The 21,889-nt window shown below is 45.4% G+C and overlaps 1 protein-coding gene across 2 annotated transcripts in view; it reads right to left on the bottom strand.

Moving 5' to 3' along the window:
* CPXM2 (carboxypeptidase X, M14 family member 2) overlaps positions 1–21,889 on the bottom strand; it is a gene marked incomplete at its 5' end in the record, with an annotated part of 122,752 nt that overhangs the window by 59,041 nt on the left and 41,822 nt on the right. For both annotated transcript variants that reach the window (XM_082721649.1, XM_082721650.1), the window contains one exon: positions 12,774–12,913. In XM_082721649.1, coding sequence (XP_082577775.1) covers positions 12,774–12,913 — 140 coding nt within the window. The remainder of the gene's footprint in view (positions 1–12,773; positions 12,914–21,889) is intronic.

Raw genomic sequence — 21,889 nt, forward strand, 5'->3', positions numbered from 1 at the left:
GGAGAAAAATACAGGAATGAATGAAGAGTCCAACTCGGAAAGTTAGTGGAATAATTAATCTAAACAAAGCAAAAGGAAAGAATCGATCTAAAGAAATTAATGAATTCAAAAACAAAAATAGCAGAATAAATAATTCCAAGGAATGCTGTTCTTAAAAGACGAAGGGAAAGGGGTGCCTGGGTGGCTCAGTCAGCTGAGCCTCCAACTTATGGCTTCTGCTCAGGTCGTGACCTCATGGTCATGAGATTGAGCCCCTCATGGGGCTCCATGCTCCAAGGGGAGTCTGCTTGGATTATCTCCCTCTGCCCCTCCTCCCACTCATGTGCGCTCTCTTTCTAAAATAAATGTCCTTTTTTAAAAGGGGGGCGCCTGGGTGGCTCAGTTGGTTAAGCTGTTAAGTGTCTGCCTTCAGCTCTGGTCATGATCTTGGGGTTCTGGGATCAAGCCCCACACAGGGCTCCCTGCTCAGTGGGGAGCCTGATTCTCCCTCTCCCTCTGCTTCTCCCTGGCATGTATGCTTGCTCTCTCTCTCTCTCTCTCTCTCTCTCTCGTGCACGTGGTCAAATAAATAAAATCTTTTAAAAAATTAATTTAAAATAAATAAATATAAGAGGGGAAAATGGTAAGATAGACAATGCATTAGATATTCCAGGGAGGTGAAAGAAGGAAATGTACAAATACTTCAAAATCATGAGAAAATAATCACTGACCAGAAGAAATGAATCCTTAAACAATTGCTGAATCAAATATGAATATATTTCAAAGCGCAAATTGTGCAGGACAATAGAATTTAACAAAACTGACTAAAGAGACAGAAAATCTAAACCTGAGCCCCAGAGCCAAAGCAGTTAAACAAGAGCTCCCCTGCCTCACCCCCACCCCGCTGAAAGCTCGGGGCTGGACATACTCAAAGCATAGAAAAGCAAGATCTTCCGTCCCTCACTTGGAGGATCCCATACTAAAAATCAACAGATTGCTCCGAGAAAGGAAACTATAACTTAATGTCACATACAAATATTGATGCAAAACTCCCAAATAAAATATTAGCAAACAATACCATGCCCATATGTTCAAAAGAGAGGAAATTCTTCAGTGTCAATCTGACAAGACATGTACTGGATTTGTTTACTCAAAACCCTAAAACACTGGTGGGGGAGCCCAGAGAATTCTAAATAAATGAGAAACGATCTCCTGTTTGTGGACTAGCAGATGCAGGATGGTGAAGCTGTCAATTCTCCCTCAGTTGACAGACAGGCTTAATGCAATTCCTATTAAATCCCAAGATTTTTTTATAGATATAAACGATATTATTCTAAAATTAATATAGGAAGGCAAAGGAACTAGAATCGCTAAAACAATTCTGAAAAAGAATAAAGTGAGAGAAATCCATCTACTGTGCTCTAAGACATTACACAGCTACACTAATAAAGACAAGGCGGTACGGGGGGGGGGGCACACACACAGATATGAGGGACAGACACACAGATCTGTGGAACAGAGCAGGGAACCCAGAAATAAACCCACACAAGTATGGCCAACTTTTTCTTTTATTAAAGATTTTATGTTTATCTCTATGCCCAATGTGGGGCTCCAACCCACAACCGCAAGATCAAGAATCGCATGTTTTACTGCCTGAGCCTGCCTGACCCTTGGCCAACTGACAGGATGCAAAATCAATTATATGGTGGAGAGATAGTCTGTTCAACTTTGGTGAGGAAGTAAATATATTATATATCTATACACAATTATACAGCATTAGGTTTAATGAGATACATCATTAAATCCCATTATATAGAAATCAACTCAAGATGGATCATACATTTAAATGTAAAACATAAAACTATAAAACCTTAGAAGATAATACACCAGAAAGTCTTTGGGATCTAGAACTTAGTAAGAAGTTCTTAGACCTGACCCCCAAAACACAACCCATAAAGGGGGAAAAAAATCAACAAAGCAGACTTGACTGAAATTAAAGCCTTGTCCTCTGAGAGGTTAACATGTGAAGTCAGTGTGGAAAAGATTAAAAAATAAGCCACAGACTGGGAGAAAATATTTCTAAATCATAAATCTGACAAGAGACATATCTAGAATTTGTAAACCCCATGACAGACAGGAATTCAGAATACCAAGCAGGAGGCCCTTCATTTGGAGTCTCAGTCCCCAGGGGCTGCTGTAATCAAACACCACAGATTGGGTGGGTCATAAAAGCAACTCATTTCTCACAGTTCTGGAGGCTGGGACATCCAAGACGGTCATAGGGTACCAGGCGGTTACAGACTATCCTCACAACCTCCCATGGCAGAAGGCGTGAGGGAGCTTGGTGGGGCCTCTTTTATGATCCCAATCATAGGGGCCTGCGATCTCATAACCTAATCGCTTCCTAATGGCTCTATCCACAAACACTACCACATCAGGTATTAGGATTTAACATACAAACTTTGAAAGGATGTGAACATTCAGGCCATAGCAGTTAGAGAAAATATGGGGGAAAAAAATAATGTTGGGACATCCTAGTGGCCATTGGAGAATGACTTTGATCTATCACAGCTACACGAACACACGTTCCAAAATACGGCAGTTCAAAGACTTCAATGTAGAAGTTGAAATCATAAAAGTGCTTGAAGAAAATGTGAGGGAAACTATTTACATTCTCAGAAGGGACAATGTCTTTCCAACTACGACACAGTCCTTCAGAGACTGATTATATTAGCAACATAAAAATTCAAAGTTTTTGTACAGCAAAAGGCAAAATGACAAGAAAGGGAATAACTGGGGAAAACAAGAGTAGCTCAAATCACAAAGATGTAATTTTGGGTGGACACGGGGTAAGATCCGAGGCGCCCAGTGCGTTCTATCACAGTGAAATTTCATGCCACTTGGTCTTGTTGGTCAGATTCTTCTCTCCCTCCACCTCACAGGAGAGAATCTCCCCATATCCTTGCCAACCACCACCATCCGGCAAATACCACCAGCTATGGCAAATGAACAAAGTCCATCAACTAAAAGGACCATGAATAAGACACAAGCCCAGCTGTAAGCAGCTCCAAGTGTTGTCCACTTTCTCCTACACTCAGAGAAAGCACTATTCAATCTCTTTTCAGTCAGAGAATGAAGGGCCCTACAATCTCTTCCAGGGTTCAGGCCAATTTTCTGTTGGAACCATGAGGAGGCTGATAGCTGTCTCTTCCTGTCCATCACCTCCTTGCTGTGGCCAAGCCATACTGGCAAGACCACTGTTCCCCAGAGGTCTAAACTTGCCTTTTGTAGCATCTTGAAACAACATGGTGGGGGAGGGGCTGCCTTTTGTCTACAATAGACATGGTACCCTAGCACTCAAGAACACAAAATGCATCCTACTTATTCTCTCCCTCCGTGCTGCCTCCTCTCTCTGCTGGAATCAGTCACGCAGTTAAATGGGTCTGCTATAATCTCGGTACGGACAAACGTTAGGCACTGAAAACTCAGCCCACTGATTTATTAGATTTTTCACTTTGGACCAGTTACCATGGCCTTTTGAAAATGCAGACCATAGGAGGGAATGTTATAAACTTAGAAATATTATCCAGTTTCCATTACTCCAGTAAAAAAATGCCTACCAGGGAAAGAGGGTAAAAATACCACTTTGGGGGCCAAGTCCAATAAATTTGGGTAAAAGATGAGGCAGCTCCTAGTTAAGGAGCTCCACTGCAGAGAAGTTAAAGTAAAAATAAGATATTTAAAGCCCTTTAAATCTGGAAGAATCACTCAAGAGACCAGGACAAAAGGAACCAAAGAAATGGCTCACAAGAATCCTAAAAAAAAAGAAGAGAATTGGCCCCGATTCCATTCAGTTAAAACGCGTGTCAAGCATGGAGCTCCCTGGCCGGCCCTGGCTGCAGCTGGATGTCTCTGGCATGGCACGACCTTGCATCACAGAGCAACGCTGTGGGACAGCCAGGCCATAGGAGGACTTGTGAGGGCTCTAGAAACTTCTGCCTTTGTGGGTGCTATGAGTTTCTAATGGATACCATAAAATCACTTTAGGATTTGTGGTTTAAATGGTGCACATGTATGATCTTACAGTTCTGGAGATGAGAGTTCCCGAAATCAAGGTGTCAGTAGTGTTATGCATCTTCTGGAAGCTTCTAGAGGCTTCCCACATTCCCTGCTCAGGGCCCCTTCCTCCAGCCCCAAAGGCAGCAACGGCTGCCATCCCATTAGCTGTCCTTCTGCGCCACGCCCCTCCACTTTTAAGAACCCCGTGTCTACCCTGAGTCCACCCAGATAACCCAGGGTCATCTCTCTATTTTTAGGTCAGCTGATTAATGATCTTAATTCCGTGTGCAACCTGGAGGCCCTCTGCCATGAAACCTAGCCCGTTCACAGATTCTTGGGACTAGGACATAAACACCTGGGCACTGGCCACTGTTATTCAGAGCACAGGGCCCTTCCCCCCTAAAAAACTTTTTTGAAGCATTTTTTTGACCACATGAGTATAAAGATGACTATATAGATATTATCTATTAAAACCTTTCCTACCATAAAAGCTCATTTATTTTATTCAGGTTGTCAAAGAGATTAAACATAGTCACGAGCCCTAAAGGTCACAAGGCCCCTGGCACCCTGCCTGCTGGGTCCACTGGGTAAGTGGGCCCAGGGTGCAGCCAGAAATGCCCTTCGGCCCCAGGTTCTGCAAGCAGAAGCCCACACAAGTCCACTTGCAGGGCTGAGGCCTCAAGGCAGAGCAGAAAATCGTGAGCAAAAGTGGGAGGCAAGGTGGGGGCAGAGAAAGCCCATGTACATTCACTCTGAGGCAGAGGACGAGAACCAAGTTACTTGTGTTCTCCAAACCTCCGTTTCTTCCACACAGTGGGGACAAGAAAGGGCTCTTCCCGGCAGAGTTACCAAGAGCACCTTGTACGGTCAGGCACAGTGCTCAGCCCCGTGAAAGAGGGAACCAATGTGATTTAATTTACAGAAATTTCTGCTGGCCAAATTCATGCCAGCAAAATACAGATGTGTCACAGCAACGTTTTCACAAAACGTCAGGCTCCACCTCTTCACTGCAATGGGACTGACCCAGGGCTAGTCTTCCTGGGTGCCCTCTGGGGGCGAGGGGGCACTGAAGGTTCAAGCTGTGAATGGCTAGGGGAGGGGGCATCGTAGGAGAAGGAGGGGAGGCCACTTTGAGAATCCCGACAGCCACGGTCCACACGGAGTCTCTGCAGTGTCCCAAATGTGTCACGGCTTCCATCTGTGTCAACGTGCTGGGAGAGGGAGTCGTCACTTCTCCCTACACACCAGGAAACAGAGGCTGGAAAGGGCTGGGAGCCCACCCAGACCACCCGCCTTTGTGGGCTGGTGGCAGCTGCCCCCCAGGGTTAAGACTTGAAGACCACACAGAGGGAACAAGGGCCACCAGAAAGGGGAGAGGACATGGTCCAAGGGCCCGAAGAGGGCTGGCTGGGGAGAAGGACAGGCTGACACAGGGGCTGGTGCATGAGCAAAACCCTCCACCAAAGTCCCGAAGAAATACCAAGAGATGAGTGGCCACAGGGCGCTCACTGCGTGCCAAGGACTGTCTTAACTGCCTGTGCGCTAGTTAGCTCATTCATTGCCGTCGGCCATCCTTTGTGGCAGGTACTCTTGTTGTCATTTTATAGATAAAGAAACTGAGGCAGAGAAAGGCTCAGAAACATAGCCAGGGCCACACCAACAAGGAAGTCTGAAATCCCCGTCTCACCCTGGAATCTGTGCCCCTGGCTGCCCTCCCACACCAGCCGAGGACCTGGTCATCGGAGAGGGAAGGACAGTGAGGGCATGGGACAGCTGTACCCCCAGAGGCTGTGACAAGTTCCCTCTCCGTGGTCTGTGCCCTAAAGAGCCCCCCTATTCTGGGTGCATTCTGGGCAGGGGGCGGCTGTCCGGCCGCTGGATAGGAGAGAGTTGGGGCATGATCTGAACAGTTTTGAATGGTGCAGGCAGGGAGGGGGGCAGTCACTGAGCCTTTCCCTCTGGAGGGCGATATCCAGCACTGGGGGGTTCAACGGCAAACAAGAGCCAGGTCCTGCCTGCTGCCTAGGAGTGAGATCAGTGCAAGTACCAACAAATATACAGGTCATCAAATAAAGCCAAGTGAGGACCCAGAGCCGCTAAGAGTGGGTTTCAAAAGAATGGTCAGAAAAAAAGCCTCTGAATGCAAGAGAGTGGAGCCTTCAGACAGAATGGCAAGTGCAAAGGCCCTGAGGCAGGAGTATGCTTGTTTACCTGTGGAACAAAGAGGAGGCTCCTGGTAGGGGTGCAGTGAGCAAATGGAATAGGTCAGAGAGTTGGAGCCAATCCACAAAGGCTACGTGGGTCCAGGGGTGGAAACACGATGGGAGCTACGCAGGGGAGGGAACTCGCTGTAGGCAGAGCTCCCCCCACCAGGAAACAGATGAGAGAAAAAATGGGGTGTACCCAGCAACCTTCTGGAGGGGTTCCTGGGGAGTCACAGCCAGGGAACGAGGACCTTTGAATCAAGCAGGGAGAAAGTTCCATCCCCAGGAAGGAGCTCTGGAGTTGTTTCCATTTGATTTTGCTTTCTGAGAGCTTCTTTCTTAGTCACTGGCACCCAGGAAACCAAGTATGAGCCACGCAGGCATAAGTGAGAGTTTCATTTAGTTTCAAACAAACAAGTCTCCCTGCACTGTGGAAACAACATGGGGAACGGACCGCATGCCTGGCCTTCCACTTGAGCTTGCAGAGGTTTTCACGAAAACCCCTCCATTTCACGCCAAACTCAGCGAGTCAAAGACTGTCAGTTTTCAAAGCAGTTAGAAAGGAGTTTGGAAGCTTCTGTCTTCCCAGCTGTCCCCGCCACCACCACCCCGCCCCGCCCAAGGTGGTAAACATATCCCGTTGCCAGTAAGTGAGGAGACGCAGCACTGCGCCTTCTGAAAACACACACACACACTCAGCAGGGGACGAGTGACGACGGGCCGGCTGGCCTCCCTGCACACTCTGCTGCAGGGACCGCTGGGCGCCCCCCGAGCTCCTGGCGCGAGCCCCGGCGCCCCTTCCCTCTGCGCCCGGGGGGCTGCCGCTGTGCGTTCTGGGATGTGCAGGGGGTGGTGGTGGTGTCAGTGATAGAGCCATGAAGGCACAAAACCAGATGAACTGAAGAGAAAGGGAGGGCCCGGGTGAACACTCCCCACTGGGGAACCGGAGCTCCAGTCGTCCGGCCAAACGTCAGGCCAGGCAGGTGCTAGGAAGGTCCCGTGCAGCGCCATCTCTGGAGGAGCACCCTCTAGCCGTGGCTCTGTTTGCCTCGGCCTCTTCTTACTACCTTATAACAGACCCCACCGTCTCTGGAGTTGGGGTCCGGCGTGTCCTGCAGATGCTCCCAACAGGGACAGCGCAGAAGGCCAACCCTGCAGCCTCAAGATTTCCAGACGTCTGCTCCTCTCTGCCTCTCTGCTCACATCCCCCACCCCGAAACCCCAGATCATCACCTCTACTGACCCTCTGGAGTCTTCACACTCCCTATCATCTCCCCCAGTGGCTCCTTGAACTTGCCCTTCACTTCCAAGGAATCGGCCTCTGCCTCTGATTCCTCTCCCACCAGCCCTGGAGCTGAACCTCGCACCCTTCCTTCCAAACGTGCTCTGTGCCCTACCCGGTTCCAAAATGCCCTTGTCCCGGGACCTCCTCCAGGGAAATGGCCGCCGACTCTACCGCCCCCTAGTGGAGAGCGTGCCAGCAGTGCCAAGGGGACCATCCCAATTCCAGGAGCTCTGGACACCCGCTGAGCGCTCTGCAGCTCTCCCTGTCCTCTTGCTCTAAGGCGTCCACCCCCTGCACTGTCTGCAGAGGATCCCGCCTCCTGCTTCAGCAAGAATGTAAAATCAAGCCCCTGGTGCGAAGGCTGTGAATCCCCCTCTGGGATTCTCCCCAACCTTCAGCATCCCAAGGGACAAGGAGACCCTCCTCCTTTCCAGGGTGAGCTCCTCCACCAGTGTCAGTCCCCCTCCTCCCAGCCACCCCGGAGCCCCTCAGCGATCTGCCCTGTCGGCCACCAGCCCCTCCTGTGAACACAGCTGTCTCCAGGGCAGAAGGGGGAGACGAGCTTTTCCGTCACTGTCAGAACTGTGTTCCGGGAGGCCCACGCTGAGAACCTCGGCTAGAACATCCCACGGACAAACAGAAAGCCAGGTCCTCCATCCCTGTGTCCTCGGTCACAAGCCTGGTTCGCAGCCGGGGCCCCACTCATCTGGCTCTAATGAGCCTGACGGCTTTTTAAAAATGCAGCCAGCCAGCCAAAGCCTCCTTGTCCTCACCTCACACACTCATCACTCAAACTGCTACCTCACATTTACAGACTCTCAGGAGACTGAGGATCGTTTTGTTTATTAAAGAATTAAAATTTAAAACATTTGGTTATTTTTTTAATCGCCTCTATCTTGCCTACATCATTACAGCATCTACTTACCTCCAGCAGAATAATTAACTTTTCAATCATCACACTGGTTATAACTGTAACACCCATAGCTCTGATATACTTTCTGAAATTAAGGAAATTAAAGATTGGCTTTTATTAGTAAACTAACATTTCACTAAATTGCAGCGCAGTGGAGAAGGATAATTTCTCCTGGTGAAAAATACAAATTATTCAGTATCATGAAAATAATTAGACTTTATTGCGTTCAAATAGAAAAATTATTAAAACGAGAATTATAGTTTGTCGTCGACTGGATTATGAACTAGTCACAGGCCTGGGCTAAGCCTTGTGACCTGTCGTATGGTCCTTCATGCCTATATCCCAAATCTGGTAACAGGTCTATCCCCATCCCTCACTGACAGGCACTTTGCGAATATAGGTGCATCCGTTAACATACTGGATGCTTCCACCAGACTGAAAGCTTCCTGCAGGCAGGCCCCTCCTTGCTCACCTCGGATCGCTGGTGCTTAGTACAGAGGGCTCAGTGACAGGTGAATAAACCCAGAAACACACAGAGAGAAGGTCAGAAACAAGTAAGATTATGGACGTTCACTTAAAAATACCAGCTGTGAAAGTCCCGAGATGGAAAGTAGTAATAACATCCTTAAATATACATGCACTGTAACTCCAAAGTGCTCCCGAATGCTAACACCCAGACAGAAACCTTTCTAAACAGCAATATCCATCTGGCCCTGACCTCAAAAGGCCAGCACCCCCTTGCCTTCTGTTCCTAGAGCATTCCCAGCCAAAATGCAACCCTCTGACATGAGGGTAGGTTCTGCCTGTTTCCCTAGAAAAATCAAGCTCTAATTCCTGCCCTGCCTTTGCTTGTCTTGGTTTGAATGCCACATTTTTCCATTTAACCAGCAGGATTCAGAAAGCAGCCACAGGACTTTGGAGGAGCTAGCCGGTTGTAACCTGCATGGAGGGCCTGCAGGCTGTCCAGTGTGCTTGTCTCCAGAGCCACCTGGACGAAGGCACCCTCCAAAGCTGTTCGGCTGAGGAGGGACGGAGGGCCAGGCAGGCAAAGCTCCCCTCTGCCTCCTAGAGTCGCACAGACTCACCTCCCTTTATCCTCCAAAGGTTACTGTGGCTAAATATAAAGCTTCCAAGCCATTGTTTTAAATAAATCCAAAGAGGGGCAGAAGGAAGAAACTAACATTTACTGAGCACTTACTTTGTGCTGAGTAATTTTAAAACATTATAACATTTGACTTATACCACATCTTGACCCCGTAGAGAACAGTTCTCTTATTTCAGGCAGCAAACTGAGGTTCCAAGAAGGGAAGTCTCATAACCAGCAAGAGCCAAGAGCCATGATATGACTCCAAAGGCACTCTGTGGTCTGTGCCATTCATCACCAGCAACCGTCACTCCTCAATCTGCCACGGCCCCTCTCCTCCCCGACTCCCGGTGCAAGCTTGCGCTCAGTCACTGACACTCACAGATTAATGAGCTCATTACCATTCTGTGTGAACGAACCTTTGTCAATTTGTTACTTCCTAACAATATTCGTTCATTAAAAAATCATTACTTGAGCGTCCTAATAGATGCCTGGTACAGGGCATGGCAACCAGGCATTACGTCGATCATAAAAGTACTCCCAGACCAGCAGGGAGAAAATACAGAAGCCAGTAAAAAGGAATATTAAAAACGGTACCATAGACGTCTGTCCTGGGAACAGCATGGGGACCAAGGTCATGGGGAGAGGGAAAGAGAGACACTCGCTGCCTTCTATTCGTATTTGATTGTTACAGATCCCAAGGCTTCTAGCACTATTCATGCCTCTGGGAAAAAAAAGGTTCGGATACCAAAATCCTTGTCCTATTCCCTCTTCAGTCTTTGGTGGAGACAGTCCTATTCCAGGAGGTAAGACAAACTGAAACTCATCGAATTTCTTTCCATTGTCCTCCAAGGAGAATTTGACTTGAAATACATTTAGAAAAAAAAAATCAACCTGACTCTTAAAAGCAATTCTGTCCCTTGCCTTCTAAGATCTTTCAAAGAAAGATACTGTTTTGCTGCAATTTCTTATTCACCTAAAATGCTCTTGTGTTCTAGATGAAATGGAATGTGAGTGTTATTCCTACCCTGCCAGGTCTTTCTAATCCAATAATAACTTGACCACTGGCTCTCTAATGACTGTGGTTAGACGCATTAATATCCAAGCAGTAAGGTAAAATCCCTCCATTCCTCCCTATGGATAATCTCAGATCAGGCTTTCTGTCCGAGTTTCCCTTCCCCTTGAGCAAGTCAACATTTTCTTCCCCCAAATTCTTGCCTTTCAGAACCTAAACAGTGAAAACCATTGTCATGGGAATAAGCTGATTAGAGCCCAATGCACACAGCGGAGCAAACTCATCATGACGAGCAATACACGGGCTGCTGAAAAGCAAAGTGACAAAAAAAAGCGCTACACACAACAGCATAAATGCATAACCAAATGTTGTCAAAACGCACAAATCATCCCAGCTCCAGAAATGTATTTGAAGGACATAATTCAAAGGAAGAAAAAAGTGTGAAAATGCTTCCTTACAAAATGACATGTGATAGGAGAAAACCGAGAAGGTAGCAGAGCCACGGCTGAGTCAATCACAGGCTATTAAAAACGATCGTTAGGAAGTCTCAGCAACTGCATGGAAAATGCTTTGATATGTTCTGAAGTTAAAATAACATGATTGCCTATGAACAGGATTACAAATACGTCCCCCCAAAAAACTACGTTTGCCTAAAGACAGTGGAATCCTGGGTAATGTTTTTAACTGTTGCAAGAAGTTATAATATTGTCTTTATGATAAAAAAGCTCAGAGGAAAATAGGGGATGAGTCATTGCCTGACAATTGTCACGATGGAAGAAAGTCCCCTGTATAGTGACAATGACAGGCAGTTAAATGTGAGCACAGATGTCAGTTTCCCCTCCTTTATCCTGGTTTATTTATTAATGTTGACCTTTCCAAGAATTAAAAATTAATCAAATCAACAAATTACAGACAGATTTTGCGTGACTGCCAAGAGGTAATGAGCAAATACTGAAATGACATTCGAGAGTGTGGCACAGACAGGAAGGGGAGGCGGGCAGGGCAGGAGGGGTCTTAGCTAACTGGGCCAGTTTCCTGATGTCAGCGTGGGAGGCACTTGTGCCCTTGGCTTCTCAGTTGTCATCAGATGTTAGAGGAACTGGAAAATTCTTGCTGAAGTTCAGAAAGCACCCAAGGTCCTGTGGGCCCTTCTAGGCCTTGCCGAGCACCCTGTCTCCGCAGGCCTGCTGTCCACAAAGCCAGAGTCCCAGGGAGACCCCACAGATGCAGCCCAGCTTCCGTCTCCACAACCAGCCCTGGGTTAAGGTGGGGAGATTGGATGGGGGTTTTTTTGGGCGTATTGTTTTAGCACAGATAATTTGTCATTAGTGTAGTAAAGATGTGCAACATAAAATGTATTGTTCTGGCCATTTTTAACTGTACAATTTAGAGGCATTCAGTGCATTCACACCTTTGTGCAACCATCACCTCCATCTCCCTCCAGAACTTTCCATCACCTCAAACTGATACTCAGCACCCATTCAACAAATACCCCCCTGCTCCCCTCCCCCAGGTCTCTCACGTAAGTGGGACCACACAGTGTTTGTTCCTTTGTGACTGTTTGTTCCACTTAGCATAATGTCCTCAAGGCTCATCCATGCTATAGCAGGTGTCACAATGCCCCCCCCCTTCGAAGGCTGAATAATATCCTCTTGTATGCATCTACCACAGGATGGGCAGCCTACAGTTCTTAGGATTACTATTGGGTCCTCTGGTTATTGACCCTGGGCCCAAGGTCAGTTCTGAGAAATGGGCTTCATCTTGTTCTCGGGCCTCACACTGGCTCACCCTTCTGCTACTTCCCTAGAAATCCTTTATTGGGGAATGTCTCTAGGCTTCCAGTCCTCAGATTCTAAAGGATCATACCGTCTCCTCCAGGCTTGTCTGGAGTTCCCACCTCGGGCTATGTTCAGTCTACCAGTCGGGGTACCAGTAACGCACCACAGATCCAAGATGGCAGCCACCTGCCTAAACTGCATTGTTTTAACAACACCTGTATCTACCCAGCCCAACCTGCCAGGTGGATCCTTCTCTCTACTCTCGTACAGGGGAAAACATCCTTTCAAGAGGTGCTTGTGTCTACAGCAAGCTCAGCGTCCTGTCCACATCCCGATTTTCTTCCTTCTACTGCTTCTCACCAGAACTTTTCTGTATCTTTCCTGTCTCTGTTCAAACCCTAGAACATGAGACCCAACGCATGGAGGCTAGAAAAGCACAGGTCCACCCGCACTTACAGCCAAAGTGAGTTCCTTCCTTGAGTGATGACACCCGTGAATTTGGTCAGACGTCTCGCGTCCACTTCAATCCACTGACGGAGGTCCTTCCTTCCTGCACACCATGCCCCATCATAGAAATCATTTTCATTAATACCTGCCTGGAAAGAAAGAGAGATGTTCTTCAGGAAGATCCAGAATCAATGAATACTTTCATGACACTTGCAGGCTTTGGGGGAGGGGTCGGTAGAAGGAAATGAGCAGGGGACAAGGAAAAGCAAGCAGTGTGCCCTGAACACTCCTTATCCTAAATCATAAAACGGAGTGGCTTGTTATTAACAAGTTGGAAATGTTTCAATATGATATGTCCTCTTCTTGCCCAGGGCGGAAGATGAAATTTAATGAGCTCCCCTATTACTCATGCATCCAGAAGGCACAGACCGTCTCCTACGTACCAGCCTACACACGCCAGGTGCTGGGGATACAAAGGTGAATCGTTCCCTTCCAGAACCTCACCATCCAGGCAGGAAGAAAGACACGAAAACGGATGAATTCGAGACACAATGCGGCCTGTGTTATTTTGGGAACCAGAGCAAATTGCTGGAGGAGCATTTAAGGGTAGGGGCTAACTTGGCTGGGGAGGAGACCGGCCTAGAGGAGCTCTGAGCTGGGTGTTAAAGGGTAAGTCTATCTAGTGAATATTTACTTACTGCCACATAAGTCACTTGATGTGTTGAGTCTGGGCTACTATTGCTACCAAAGAGTCTTTTGATCTGACTTTACAAGGTCTGTGATGTTTCTATTCTAGAATTTTCCCTATATTATCACCATTTGAAGGAAGGAAGGAAGGAAAGGAAAAAAAGGGGGGGGGAGAATATTTGAATTAAGTGAAGCTTCCTAATTTACTAAGACCCTTTCTGCATGAATAGCTATTCCCACAGCTATTTCACAAATACAGAATCAGAGAAAAAGTCTAAGTGATATTTGAAAGACAGGCCAGCCCATCTTTTCTCCCTCTGAGCAGCTTTCAGCTCAAATTCTGGGGCAGCCTTACTTCCAATGGGCAACAGCAATGTGAAATTCACAGTCCACTACAGCAGACAAACAATGTGGTCAAGGGTTCCAGGAGTGGTGCCCTACCATCTCTGTGCCAGCTGACAGCAGCCTTGTATCAGGACCAAACCACAGTATGTGACTCCCACCCCCTCCTGGAACAATCTGGAAAGAGGGCAGATGTCAGAACACTCACATATGTTGGTCTTCTGAAAGCACTACTATCTCAAGTGAAGGTGACTAGCAACATCCAATGGTCAACATTCTCCAGAAACTTGAGCACTCAAGTAACCAGCACCGTGGGGTCTCATGGCATCCCACGATCACCTCGGTGATCAGAACCCGAGAGTGCTACCAGGCTCTGCCTTCTAGAACCATCAAAGAAAGACTAAATCATACAAGTGTATCTTACCAGTCCTCACCTGTGCTTTGGTGGGTTTTGTTCATGAGGGTGACTCTGACATGCTACCTCTCATGTCCCCAAGCTGCCGAGCCAATAAGAAGACCACTGCCCTGGGCTGGAGACTTTACTGGCACCATCCCCACACGTCCTCACCCACGGCAGGCCTCCTCCCAATGGCAGAGACCTGTAGCGCACAGCAATGCTTACAATACGGCCATTTAGCTTCTTCCGAGGAACCGGAACCCTTAGTCTGAAAAGGGCTCCTATTTACACATCAACAGCCGTGAGACTGGTGTTTACTTCATTTATGAAAGCTAACCTTCACCGTGCCGCTACGATCTCTCCAGATACTGGCCCGGGTAAGAGGAATGGAAAGATGGAAAATGTGTTCAGTCCCGCCCTCTTGGTGCTCAGAATGGACAGACGGGCGAAAGTCCACACATGCTGCTCGCGTTTTGGTCTCGGAACCTTTAAACCAACCACCGCATAAAGTGCTGGTTAAAAGTGTGTGCTCTGAAGTCCTCCTGCTTCGGTGTGAATCCCAGTCCTGCCACTTCCACCCTGTATAAAGTCAGGCAATTTGCCTAAACGCTCTGTGCCTCAGTTTCCCCGCCTTCCAAAATGGCAGCAATGCTCTTTTCTCCCTTAGGGTATTGACAGTGCTTACAACAGGCCCCGGCACACTGTGGGGGCTCAAAACCAAACTGAGTGCTGGATAAATGTTAGTTATCAGTATATTTAAAACAATGACTATCTGGCACATTATGAAAATATGGGTGCTTTATGAATTATCCCACATTCTACAAAATTTTAAGGAATTCCAATACTATTCTGGGCATTTGCTGCCACATTTTCTACAACTTCAAATATCCAGAACAGAGTTACAAAGTCTGAAGAAAGAGGAGATTCCCAGCCTAAAGCTCTCAACAGGAACCCATGTTGCCCCCCGAGAAGGCGGGTGGTGGTGACTGCAGACATTTTTGGCTGTCCCAACTGGAAGATGCGTGTGCCACTGACAACGGATGGACAGAGACCAGCGATGCTGCTAACTGTGCTGCAACACACAGGACAATACCACCGTATCAGAAAGAAGTGCCTCGGGGCACCTGGGTGGCTCAGTCAGTTAGGCGTCAGCCTTTGGCTCAGGTCATGATTCCGGGATCTGAGGATTGAGCCCCCCATCGGGCTTCTTGCTCAGCACGGAGCCTGCTTTTCCCTCTCCTTCTGTCCCTCCCCTCCACGTAGGCACTCTCGCTCTTTCTCTCTCTTAAATCAATAAAAGCTTTTTAAAAAAAATTTTAAAAAGAAGATGTGCCTCATCCAACATGTCAGCTGTGCCAAGATTGAGATTATCTGGTCGCATGCTAAGCAGAAAAGAACAGAGATGCCACAGAGCCTGGGATTTTCACCCCGAGAGAATCACAGAATGTGGAGGAGGTACCCCCCTGCTATTCGACCACCGTCTACTTGACTCAGACTTGGAATTAAATTTTGGGCTTCTGGTTTTGCCAGCCTGGGTATTTTGCTTCTGCTGCCAATCTCAGCTCTTCCCGAGCACACCAGACATTCAATTAAATGCAGTAAGGTGTCAGGGGATTGGAAGGCCCTTTCCAAAGCTGACTCACAGGGAAGTGACAGCCACCTCTGCAAAATCAATTATGAATGTAAAAAGCAAGCGCCTGGAAGGATTCAGTGAGAGAGGAGGGGCCAGTCCCCGAAGTGCCACAAAATTTCAGCACAGCGCAATCCGTGACGTCAGTACGACGTCTGAGAGACCAAGAGAAGGGTACACTCATCCTTTTCTGTTCGAAAATGCAGGAAAGACTTCATAAATGTTGGAGAAATTTCTATCAGAAGTTGTTGTAATAAAAAGTGAGATTCCTTAGAGTACAAATTAGTCTTGAAAACACTACTAACGTGGAATGATACTTTGTACTATGGGGCTCAATAAATTAAGAATTAATGTAATTCTCTCTAGGCAATTAAGTCATATTCATCATTTCTTTACCTTAAAAACAACAACAACAATGCATCTAACAGACTAAATTTTGCTTAAGATAAATGTGGAAATCACTATATCCAAAACAAACAGAAAATCTGATACTATCCTTTTAAGATCAAATGGGATTTTTCTGAGCTGCCTGGGTGGCTCAGTCGGTTAAGTGATGACTCTTGATTTTGGCTCAGTTTGAGATCTTGGGGTGGTGAGATCGAGCCCCAGTCAGGCTCTGTGCTGAGTATAAAGCCTGCTTAAGATTCTCTCTTCCTCTCCTTCTGACCCTCCCCCAATCTCTCTCTCTCTAAAACAAAACAAAAAACAAATGGGATTTGTCTGTTTCAAGATGATAGAGTAAATGTTGATTTCTGTGCACTTTTCTCAAAAATTCCCTCCAAAGAAAACAAGATAAAGAAATACAACCTTGGTCTCCAACAAAACTAGAAAACATTTATAATCTCCAAATTACAATATATGAAGACAGAAATCAGATGGAGGAGTCCCGAATGACTCAGCAAGAGGAGAAGCAAGCCACCCAGGGCTTTCATTTAAAAAGCTCAGAAACTAGACTCCTAGGTACCTGGAAAGGCGAGGCAGGGCTGAAAACAGGTAACTGATTCAAAACATGTATAAAAAAAAACCGGATTCCCACAGAGCTCTTTCTACAGATCTCCCCACCCCACAGAAGACCTGAAATTCTTCTCTTAAAAAAACAAACAAACAAACAACAACAGCAACAACAAGCAATCCTGGAGGCTCTGGATTTGGGGGCTCCAGACTCAGGAAGAAGGTGTGATATGATAGCTACAAACAGGGAACTTGGTCAGTGGGTAGCGGCAAATTGAAAAGTAAGATGCCCTGGCCCCCCTCCTCCTTCCAGCTCCAGGACACAAGGCAGCCAGGCTTCCAACAAACAGAAATTAAATAAACTGAAAATGTAATGGGGAACAGAAGAAAATCTCAAAGAAATTATAATGACTATTCCTTGACAAAGAAGCTCTTGTTGGCATAAAACAAAAGAAGGATATTCTTAGAAAGGAAAAAGGAGCTCTTGCAATGTGAAAACCCCAGAAACAATGGGCAATCAAAGAAAAATAAGAAGAGTGGAGGAGGAAATTACAAAAAAAAAAAAAAAAAAAAAAAACAACTACAAGCGAATAATGTCCCAGATCTGTAAGGTCGAAGTCTCCCAAATGCTAAGAATCCACTATGATGAATAAGACCCACACCCAGACATATCTTTATAAAACTTCAAAACATCACACATAAAGAGAAGATGGTAGAAGCTTCCAAAGAGAGAACAAAAAATAAAGCAAATATTTAAATCCAAGCCAAAGGAATCAGCACGGTATCAAAATTCCTGGTAACAACATCGGAAGCTCAAAGACTGGAGGCATAATGACTTCAAAGGAAAAGGAAGGAAAAGACTTTTCAACCCATGAGTTTTACACTCGGCCAAACTGTCCATTGCGATGGTAAAATGAAGACATTTCGGATTCACAGATCCTCAAAAAATTTCTCATGCACCAATTCCATAAAGCTGTAAAATGAACGCACTCCACCAAAATGAGGCAGAACACCAAAAAGGAGAGATGAGATCCAGAAATCAAGGGTGCCCATATAGGAAAGAATTTCCAGAATGAGGGAGGAGGTAGTCCCAGGAGAGCAACTGTATAAAACCCAGAAAGCAAGCCATTCACAACATAGCAGGTCAAGGGCTTCTGAAGGAATGTCTTACAGAAACATAAAAAACAATGGTGAAACAACTGAGCAGCTTTGACCTTGTAGAAAATTGTTATTAAAGGCTATTTTAGAGACACAGACCTATTACAGGGTATGGGAAATGTTTTTTAAACATACAAACAGCTCTAGGAAAACAAGAAGTTGTCAAGAAAGGATACAGAGTGTGTCTCCCTTGGCTCAAACTGCACACTATTTCTTGGCTCAAGTATCAAGCACTATTGACACAGTCCTACTAATGAAAACCTTTAATGTAGATTTACCAAAATTTGAGATACAATTTTACTGGAAGGATTAAAGAGGTTAAGGTGAAGAGATCATAAAAATGAGCTGAAATTTTCATCCTCTATAATATGAATTCTGAATAAAAAGCCATAAATGTACAAACCAATACTTATCAATATGTGCATATTATTTAGAAATAAATATTTGGGGCACCTGGGTGGCTCAGTCGGTTAAGCATCCAACTCTTGGTTCCAACTCAGGTCATGATCTATGTATGGGTCATGAGACTGAACCCTGCAATGGGCTCTACACTGGGCATGGAGACTACTTGAGATTCTCCCTCTCCCTCTGCCTCTGCCCCTATGCCCACCTACCACTAAAAAAAAAAAGAAAAATAAAAAGAAAGAAAGACAGACTTAAATTCCCAAGGAAGAATTAAAAGGAGTTTGGAGCAGTTGCCTCGTTCACAGCATGTGATGGCTTCAGGGGGTGGGTGGGTGTGAGAGAGAACTGGCAAGGCATCTTTGTTTTTTGTTTTTTCCAATTTTATTGAGGAATAACTGACAAATATAATTACATATTTAATATATTACATGACTATATCAGGCATAAATATTTGCTCTACTTAAAGTGTACAGTGTACATATACATTGTGGAATGATTACCAAGATGGGTAATTAACACATCCATCACCTCCGCGTTAACTCTTCATGTGCTGAGACTGCCTAAGATGGGCTCTCAGCAACTTTCGAGTGTACGGTACCATACTATTAACCACAGTCACCCTGTTGTGCATTAGATCCTCTGACCTTGCTCCCCTTATAATTGAAAGTCAGTCCCCTTTGTCTCATAGCTCCCCACCTTGCCCACCCCAGTCCCTGGTAACCACCATTCTCTTGGTTTTTTGTTTTTTTTGTTTGTTTGTTTTAAAGATTTTATTTATTTATTTGATAAGGAGAGACTGTGAGAGAGGGAGCACACACAGGGAAGTGGGAGTGGGAGAAAGAGAAGCGGCTTCCCTCTGAGCAGGGAGCCCAGTGCAGGGCTGGGATCACGACCCAAGGAGAAAGCAGACGCCCAACGACTGAGCCACCCAGGTGCCCCTCTCTTGTTTCTTTTTTTTTTTTTTAAATCATCCTTTAACACTCTGATTTCTCAAATGACTTGCTTACAAAACTGATAAATACATATTTTAATTTTAAAAAGTGAAGGGAATAGAGGGCAAGTGGCATAAAGTCTGGTTTGTTTACTCTTCCATTTTCCAGGTGTCTACAGAGCTCCTGCTACATGCTAGGCATCATGAAAAGTGCTCTGCCTTAGGCATCTATAGGAAACAATGAATCTCAAAATTACTATGCTGTTGTAAAATCACTGATCTGCACTGTAATTCATAATCATGGGCTGCCTCTGTACAGAAGCATCTGGAATGAATTAAAAAGTTATATTCAACTGAATATAACTATTTAGCAATTCCAGGATAATTGACTTACAGCTGCCACTGTGCAGACAGAGCCCAGGACTATCTGGACAAAAACAGAATAATGTGGCAGTTATTTTAAAATCTCTTGGAGAAAATCTTAGAAGCATTGGCTGAAATCTTACATGTTACTAACAAGGTACCTCCATGGGGGGGGGGTACCTAAAAATGTTAGATGTGACATATGATTAGTAGAGTTAATCTCCCATATAAGTAAGGGCCATCATCTGGCCAGAATATCTCCTTCAGGAACCTCTGTGATAGTCCTTTGGTAAACTCATAGAACTGCCCAGGGACAAATCTGATCCTTCTGCAAATCAGCAGAGTATCGTGCCCCACTTCAGACCTCAGTCATCAGGATTGCTGGTTGAAAAGAAATATTCATTGTTTTTGAAGCGATTGCTAAACCCCAAAATCAAAGTCTTAAATAGTTCCTTATGCTGGTCAAGAAAAACAATAAATACCTAGAGCTTGAAATTTAAAATATTTTAAAGTAAACATTAAAAGTAAAAAGTAAACATTTAAAGTAAATTCTATATGTAAGTGGTTCATATACTATAAGCCACTTGTTTAAAAAAAAAAAAACAAAAAACTCACTTTGTTTCAGGTTCGTATCACTGAGACCTGTGGTTGAATTCCCTCTATGATACAACCTAATGTTTCTTCCACTAACAACTGAGTGGTCAGCTTAGCCCATTGACAAATGTTCTTTGTGGTCATGAGTCATCAGCTTTTCTCAGATACTGTATTTTTCCTATTTCTTTTGTTGGTGCTTCATGTTTGACTACTGAGCTGTTTTCTTGGCTTTCAGGCCACGCCTCCTCTGAAATAATTATTTTTTATTGGAACTATAAGAGCCTTTTATTCTTTCTCTATGTACTCTTTTGGGGGATTGTTTGTTTTTGGTTTTTCTGTGGTTGTCCCTTCAAGTTTTTATTTAAATTCCGGTTAGTTAACATACAGTGTGGTATTAGTAGCAGATGTAGAATTTGGTGATTCAATACTTCCCTAGGTCCCCCCACCCCTCCCCCCACTGTGCTCATCCCAAGTGCCCTCCTTAATCCCCGTTGCCCATTTCATCCACCCCCTCGCCCACTTCCCCTCCAGAAACCCTCAATTTGTTCTTTCTAGTTAAGAGTCTGTTTCCTGGTTTGCCTCTCTTTTATTCCCCCATGTTTATCCGTTTCATTTATTTATTTATTTATTTTTAAGATTTTACTTATTTGAGAGAGAGAGCAGGGAGAGAGGCAGAGGGAGAAGGAGAAGCAGGCTCCTTGCTGAGCAGAGAGCCCGATGTGGGACTTGATCCCAGGACCCTGGGATCATGACCTGAGCCAAAGGCAGTGACTTAACACACTGAGCTACCCTGGCGCCCATCACTTTCATTTCTTATCCTTTTTTAAAGGTGCATCTTTGTTTCAGTGGTTAATTTAGTAACTATATAACTTACCTAACATACCTTTGTGCTAAAACCAAGCAATTGCACTACTGGGTATTTACTCCAAAGATACAGATGTAGTGAAAAGAAGGAACACATGTACCCCAATGTCCATAGCAGCAAGGTCCACAATAGCCAAACGATGGAAGGAGCTGAGATGCCCTTCAGCAGACCAGGATGAAGACAATGTGCTGCACATATACAATGGAATATTACTCAGCCTTCAGAAAGGATGAATACCTATCATTTGCATCAACATTGATGGAACTGGAGGGGATTATGCTGAGAGAAATAAGTCAGGCAGAGAAAGTCAATTATCATATGGTTTCACTCATATGTGGAGAAAAAGCAATAGCATGGAGGACCATAGGGGAAGGGAGGGAAAACTGAAGGGGGAGAAATCAGAGCGGGAGATGAACCATGAGAGACTATGGACTCTGGGACACAATCTGACGGTTTCAGAGGGAAGGAAGGTGGGAGAGAGGGGGTAACATGGTGATGGGTGTTGAGGAGGGCACGTGCTGTGATGAGAACTGGGTGTTGTACTTAACTAATGAATCCCTGAACACTACATCAAAAACTAACTATGCACTATACAGTGGTTAACTGAACATAAAAAAAGAATACATTTGTGCAATATGCTTATTCTATATATCAAGCAAATCTATTGGTGCCATTTTTCCAACAGCATTTGGTTATTTCATGTCTCTGTGTCACATTTTGGTAATTCTCACAGTATTTCAGATTTCATTATTATCACATTAGTTACAGTGGTCTCTGACCAGTGATTATGACTCCCTGAAAG

Source organism: Mustela nivalis, assembly GCF_964662115.1.
Source record: "Mustela nivalis genome assembly, chromosome: 2".
Lineage (NCBI taxonomy): Eukaryota > Metazoa > Chordata > Mammalia > Carnivora > Mustelidae > Mustela > Mustela nivalis.